The 7,495-nt window shown below is 46.1% G+C and overlaps 1 protein-coding gene across 2 annotated transcripts; it reads left to right on the top strand.

The window, feature by feature from the left end:
• Positions 1–22: 22 nt before the first annotated feature.
• Positions 23–3,708, top strand: LOC123970385 (atlastin-2-like). 2 transcript variants are annotated; one of them, XM_046048411.1, is made up of 5 exons: positions 23–94; positions 206–277; positions 360–791; positions 1,211–1,225; positions 1,503–3,708. In XM_046048411.1, exons 1-5 carry the CDS (start codon positions 44–46, stop codon positions 1,611–1,613), a joined length of 681 nt encoding a protein of 226 aa, XP_045904367.1. In that variant the 5' UTR covers positions 23–43; the 3' UTR covers positions 1,614–3,708. The 2 variants fall into 2 exon arrangements, with proteins under 2 accessions (XP_045904367.1, XP_045904368.1); XM_046048412.1 differs by lacking the exon at positions 1,211–1,225.
• The last annotated feature ends 3,787 nt before the right edge of the window (positions 3,709–7,495 follow it).

The raw sequence follows: 7,495 nt of genomic DNA, 5'->3' as shown, positions 1-7,495 counted from the left end.
GTCCTCCTGATTGTTCCTGTTCTGTCTGTGATTTCAGGCTTACATGAAGATCTACCAGGGAGAAGAGCTTCCTCACCCCAAGTCCATGCTGCAGGTTAAACGGCGCCGCCCGCTGGACGCTTCGTGATATTTAACAGGCCCGGTCCTCAAACTGTTTAGAGTCACGTGCATGTTGAATTTGTGTTTTTTGTCATCTGTTACCTAGGCAACAGCTGAAGCCAACAACCTTGCAGCTGTAGCAGGAGCCAAAGACTTGTACAACAAAAGCATGGAGCAGGTAACGCATCACTTCCTGTTCGGCCGGCTCTAATTGGACGTGGGCGCCGCAGCCCGTTATAACATCTTGTGTCCCGTGTCAGGTCTGCGGCGGCGACAAACCCTACATTTCCCCGACGGAGCTGGAGCGGCGCCACGCGGAGCTGCGGCAGGCGTCGGTGAAGCAGTTCCGCTCCGTCAAGAAGATGGGCGGCGAGGATTTCTGCCGGCGCTACCAGGAGCAGCTGGAGGCGGAGCTCGACGAGGCCTACGCCAACTTCGGCAAGCACAACGACGGCAAGAACATCTTCTACGCGGCGCGGACGCCCGCCACGCTGTTCGCGGTCATGTTCGTCATGTACGTGGTGTCGCTGGTCACGGGCTTCGTGGGCATCAACTCCGTGGCCACGCTGTGTAACCTGGTGATGGGCGTGGCTCTGACGGCGCTCTGCATCTGGGCTTACGCCAAATACTCCGGGGAGTTCCGCGAGGTCGGAGGAGTCATCGACCAGGTGGCCGAAACCCTCTGGGAACAGGTGAGAGTGAAGGTTTTCTCTCCTCGAGTCGCAGGTGACGTAGAGTTTGTTTCGACGCTGAAACGCTCCGTTAATCTGCTGAAGTGTTTTTAGAGAGATTCAGTTTCCTGTGAGGTGCGAAAGATGCTCGCGGTTAAACGGCGAGATCACAACTCTTACATGACACCATCAGGACCCACCGAGTCATTAGGTTTATTACGGCTGAACGTACGATAGGCTCGATCATTTTTAGAAGTAATTATAAAACGTGACACAAGTGGACGAAGGCGAAACTGACAGGTTTTAATGAGGCTCGTTAACGACGGGGTCTTCCTCACTGAGGACGGCCGTCAAACTGAAACGTGTCGACAGAGCGTCACATTGAATTCAGCTGTTCTGCTCTCTTTCATCCTCTTTATTCTCTCTCTTAATGCTTCCAGAGGACTCCACGGAAGGTGAGGACAAATTCAGATAATTACCTGTTTGTTGCGGATGTGTCCGTATATAAAACCTCAGTTAACTGGATCGTTTCCACCTGGTATGAAAATTATGGATGCGCCGATCCGAAACTGTAAATCTGTCAGACACCTGTGACGGCCTGACGTTGCCTTTTCTCAGTCCCTCCTTGCACTCGTATCGGTTCAGTAGTCAAGTCCCGTCAGTGCATCCCTAATGAAAATGTCATCGTCTCCTCTCACTCCTCCACCTGACCGCCTCTTCTTCCTCCACCAGATCTTCTCCAAACTCTTCGAAGTGGCTCGGAGTCGAATCCCGTTGGGAAGCCTGATCCCGGCGCCGCGGCCCCGGCTCGCCTCAAACAACAACGTGAAGAAGAAAAACTAGCGGCACGTCACTCTTACCCCCCCCCCCCCTCCTCACACCACCACCTCCTCCCTCTGCGGCGTTTGGAAACGGCGTTTTTAGGACGGTTTGATGGTGTAAATCACTTTCTGTTCTGACTGTAGAAGGTTACCTCGCCGTGCCGGCTGTAGACCCGGATGAAGCAGTGATGTATTTTATTAGTTGTCAGCGGGCGGGGTTACGGTATTTATTGGTGGGCGGGGCCATTAGTCTATCACTCGAGTGTCGTCACAGGTGTGCGTTCACCTGCCGGCTGACGGCGACGACTCGACATTATTGATTCCCGTTTTATGTGAATGTATGAATGAAGAGCATGACCACAGACCCTCCTCACGGCTCTCCTCCTCCTCCCGTCGACTCCGTCACGAGGAGGAGGAGGAGGCGGAGTCACAACCAAAGTTTACAGCTTTACCTGACTGAGGCGCTCAGACTGAGCGGACTGACAAACGGGCACGACGCCGTTGGGAGCGAACGGTTTCAGGGACTTTTCACGGTTACCCAGAATCACAAACGCATGGACGGCCTGCGAACGGGTTAGCTTAGCTTCAAGCCTGCCGGAGGCACAAATCTGAAAAACAAACGCACGGGCATTTAGATTCGTTCTGGAACACGTCTGTGTTTAAAGATTTTTAGAATATTTACCACAGCGAGTCTGCGGAAATGTCTGACCAAGATAAAGTAAACGTGTGAGATCATAAAAACTCCCTGCTGCTGGATATCACGCTAAAATGAACGTTTACTTCCCCTCCTCCAAAGAGACGTCTGTGTGACCAAATCAGAGTTGTTAGCTTAGCATTACTTGGTTTTCATGAGCAGTTAACAGATGATTTTATTATTTTAAAAACAGTTTTTAAATAAAACACAATAACCAAACAAACATCAGGGACGTAAAGAAACGAGACGGTTCCTGATGACGCTGATCCAGCAGAGAGAACCTGGGCTGCAATCAGTCAGTAACAAATAAAAAGACAGGATTCATGTGTTTTTTAAAAGTTATCTCCGTGTTGCCGCTCCTAACGAGGCGTCCATGCGTTTGTCTCGACTCGGGGGGGCGGAAATAGAGCTGAAAGTAAAATAAACTGAATTTCCTCCAAACCAGTCGAAGCTAAGAGCGTCTGTAGTCTGTGTGATTTTTAGACCACTTAATAATTTAATTTTTATCTTTATTATCCGTAATGATGTGATCATGACTTTCAGTATTGCCCCTCTTCTTCAGACCGACCTCGTTTAAAGTCCAGAGCTGGAACCCCGGGGGGGCGACGAGGAACCAGCTCTGTACTGAACGCACAAACGTGAGGCTTGATTTTTAAAGTTAAATGCTCCTCAAGTCTTTAATTTAATCCGGGGATTATTATTTTGGGACGGTGATGATCTTCAGTCCTCTTGATCTGACTGCCAAGAGAAGCTTTCAATGTTTAGTCCAGCTGAGACCTGTAGATAGTATTTAAATCTGTTATTTATCTCGAGTGTTTCTGTCACCTCCTCCCCCTCCTGAAGGAACAATCCTCCTCCCTGTTTTTTAAAAAGCACCACAAGCCGTTTAGTGAAACACTAAAAATCCTCCACGTAAGACGAAGACGGTGTTTCTGTTTTAAAGCCAAACTTCTGATGACTGAAGGGTTCATTCCATCACGTTTCCTATTTATTTTAATCGTCATTCCATCCACACCACATCTTCACCACCACCGTGTGCTTTTTGTTTTTGTACAGTTTAGTTTTTTACAGCCTCCTCCACACACCGGGCATGTGAACCAACTCTATACATATATAAATATACATTTTTCTAGACCTTTTTGTAGCTGGGAGAACAAACGGTTCGGGGCGGTTAGACCAGATTCAGCTCACTGGATGTGAAGGAATGCTTTCGTGATTTGTGGATATGTCTAATAAATTCCTTTTTTTTATATATATATATTTGTAAATTTAATCTTACATGAGCACTGCGATTCCCCCTCCCTGCTCTGCTGGCGAAGAATGTTTATAATGTTTTTCTTTTCTTGGTCTTTTTGTTGCATTTCAAAGTTATTTTCGTTAATTTATTTTTCAGTACAATATTAAACCAAACTCCTACAACACAGAGCGGCATTGTTGTCTTTTTTTTATTTTAGTTTGAGATGTCTGGGAGGCAGTTTTCAGATGAGATGGACTCACACTGGTGAAACTCTCACTGTTACAGCAGCTCCACATACAACAGAGAGGAAAAGAAAAAAAAAATGGAAATAAAGCTGCAAGCGACCATTTGCAAGTTCAAACTTTTTCAAAATAGTTTGTTACGAAACACATCTTGTGACTTTTGTGATGATAAAACAACCTGCTTCTGATTTATAGTCTGATCTGAGTCATGCTGCGCCTTATTCATAGCGCCCCCTAGAGATCATGAAACTTTCAGGGGATGTTTCAGGCACTTGTGTGATTTCTAAAGAGGTGGTATTCTGCTTTTTGGCTTTTCCCCTCTCCTTTTGTTGAGTTATATTCCGTTTGTGCATGTAACAAAGTGGAAAAAGCCCAAAGGGAGTTCCCATCTCCCACAGAAAACCCTGCTCTGAACTGAAAACAGCTCGTTTGTAGTCCAGCCTCATAACGCTCGCCAAGCGGCCACTCGGACACGCCCTCAAACACTGGTGGAAAAACACTGGGTGCTTCTCAAGTCTCTTATTTGTCGTTTACTCGCTTGAACCGGAAGTTGTTCCGCTCCACCATCTTGCAGACCGTCCCAAAGCTCTTATTTGCGCTCCGAGGAGCTATGAGCGAGGATACACCAGTGCACCAAGTCTTTTTTTGACCAACATGCCCCCTTAATGGATCGCAGTTCCCGCAGATGCATCAGGACAAACATTAAACTCAACTGCATCACTGCAAAGTCTATATTTGATTTTTTTTTTTTTTTTTGATTCTCCGTCTAGTTAAAATCTGAGTTAAGTAGGTCTGAACAACAAAAGCACAACACACAACCTTCTACATTTAAGCACATTGGAAACTTTATTTTTTCCCCAATCAACTTTTATTATGGGGACAATTAGTCAGTCTGTCAGCAAGAAACCTGTTTTACATAATTTATCGTCATTTCTAGTCAGTCACATGAGGCTGGTCATTCCTGTGTTTAGTCCAAATAGATAAAACATAGTAGCCTAAACAAGTAATGAGTCAAAACTAAACTGCACTAAAGTCTCTAATGAAGCAAGCAAAGGAAAATAAATCTGTTCATCCAGCCATCAGCTGATGAAAGAATGAATGAAAACTGCTGTGGAGTGATGGACCCCTGACAAGTGATGTGACTTGCATAAATTAAATGTAGGCCTGTGCAGTAGGCTACTGTTAAAGGATATCTGAAGAGGAAATAAACTGAGCTAAAGTAGACTTTGATATGAGTGACATCTTTTCAATTTCCCTGACACATTTTGCCTAATAAATCCCAAGACATCATATTCTGGGTTATTCAATAACGAATTCAGAATCTATAAATGATATCAGCATTGTGCCAGTAGAAATGATCCCATGCCTCTGAGCAGGACACAGTACATGTGCAGGTGTTTGTTAAACAGGTAATGGCTACTGAGAGACTTTATTAGTATCAGAACATGTGCAGACACAAACTCCATCAAGTCTGTACAGCTGTTACAGCCGACTGACAGCTGATCCAGCTGTGATCACAAAATGGACGTCGCTTCGGAGGACGGGACGTCTCGTGTCTCTAAAAACATTTCCTCGTACCTTCCCTCCTTGCTTGGTTTCCTCGCTTCTCTCCATGCATCCTCGGTGGGCGGGACTAAGACGCAAGGAAAAGACACAAGTGAGGGAAACGTGGATGCAATTAAGAGACCTGAGAAGCAGCTACTGAGCTGCAGCACACAGCTCTCCTCTCCCTTCCAAACACTAGCTGCCCTCCAGGCAGTCAGTGGACATAAAGTTGTTCCTGTGATGTAGAGACAGAGCTCAGTTAAAACTTTATGGATACAGATTAATAACTCGCCGCTCTGAAACTCTCGCTCCAGTCCGGCTGAACCCGAGTCGTTTACCGGCTTCTCGCCGACCCGCCCTTCTCTGCTTCTGATTGGCTAGTAGTCCTTAACTAGGAACTGAGCATGTGCAGCTCCCAACAAAGATCATTTAGAGACAAGATGTATCACTCCATAGCTAAAACGAAGCCTTCAACACAGGCTGAAAAGAGGAGCTGCAGCAATGTGCAGTATGACAACAATATAATGATGTAAAGCTGTTCTGGTACAACCTCTAAATAGGATTATGAACCTGAAAATGAGCAGAATATCACCTCTTTAATGGCATCGCAGCTCAACGTTGTTAATGAGAATTGATCCAAAGAAGAGTCTCAACAAGCAGGTGAGTTTTTACCCTCTGAGGGCCGCACAGCGACGCATGCTGCCCCGAACACACCTGCTGTTTCTACATTCTACTTATTGATCACACAGACTCGGAGCCGGAGACACAGTTTGTTAAAGTCAGCTGTTCTGACGGGGAAAGAAAAGAAAGGATCATCAGACAGTCGCTCTGTAAAAATATCCAAAGTGCTGCAACATATCAGTTATCTGATAAACTAATAAATGTGCAGCTGTTACTGAATCTGATTCTTAGGGAGGAAAATGATGAACATGTGGGATTATTTAGGACCAAACTGTGTTCTCTGGAGACATCAGCTGTACCACAGGTTTCTGAGGAAATCTGCTCCACAGGGTTTTATTGAAAGACGACTTTACTTTCACTACATTTACAGCAGTTTGATAAACTCTCATTATTTACATCCTTAAAACTCAGGAAGTCTTTAATTCACTGGTTCTCTGTTAGATCAGATATGACAACTTCATGTTAAACACATCAGCAGAAACAACACAATGAAAACTACAGCATTTAGTCGTCATCATCATCATCATCATCATCAGTAGCAGCAGCAGCAGCATCTTCTACAGTCACACAGACCTTCGCTGGTAAAACCTTCAGTGGGAGTTTATCCCAAGAGTTAATAAATGGAAACATCCTGTCAGTGAAAGTGTGTGTGAAGGTGTGTATGTGTGTGTTAGTATCAGGATCAGAGAACGACAGCTTTCCTCTGTTCCAGTCCAGATTCACTCTGATCCTCTGGAGCTTCTTCTGCACGCTGAGATCAGTGAGTGGAGCTGGTGGTGACAGTGCTGAGTATTTCTCTTCATAGAGCCATATTATCCATAATCCAGACCGTATGTCTCCCTTCCTCTGGACAGACTCTGCTAACACACCCAGTTCCCGGTCTGTATTGTCTCCAACCTCGACATCCCAGCTGTGAGTCCCTGAGTTAAAGCCCTCAGAGCCCAGGACAGAGTAGGAACCATCAAACCTCTCTGGATTGTCAGGAAGCTGCTGTCTCTCTCCTCCTCGTCTCACACTGATCAGATCTTCAGACAGGATGAGTTCTGAACCAGCAGTGTTTGGGTCCAGAATGAGAGGAGTGTAGGAGACCATGTCCTTCATCTTGTTCCAGATGTTGAAGGTCAGGTTGCCCAGGTGTTTGGCCTGGTCTATCAGAGCTCCTGAGGGCAGCTGTGGATCATCCAGCAGGGGGCGCTGCTGGACTCTTTCCACTGCAGCCTTGTAGTTGAGCAGGAATGAGACGTCTTCAGCTCTCAGCTCCTCCTCTGTGGCTCTGACTGTGTCTGAAAGAGCTGCTATCTCTCTGCTCAGAGCCTCCATCTTCTCCTTCATCATCTGACTCTTCTGCTCCTCTTCCTCCCTCAGTGCAGCCATCCTGGCCTCCTCTTCCTCCTCTAGAAACTGCTGAAGCTTCTTAAACTGCTCCTTAATCTGCCTCTCTGTGTGTCGGGCCTGGACCTTCATGTGTTCTGCTGTTTGATCAAACTTCACTTTAACTTGTTCAC

This window comes from Micropterus dolomieu, linkage group LG04, assembly GCF_021292245.1.
Source record: "Micropterus dolomieu isolate WLL.071019.BEF.003 ecotype Adirondacks linkage group LG04, ASM2129224v1, whole genome shotgun sequence".
Taxonomy (NCBI): Eukaryota; Metazoa; Chordata; class Actinopteri; order Centrarchiformes; family Centrarchidae; genus Micropterus; species Micropterus dolomieu.
This window is presented reverse-complemented; position numbering and strand designations above follow the sequence as displayed.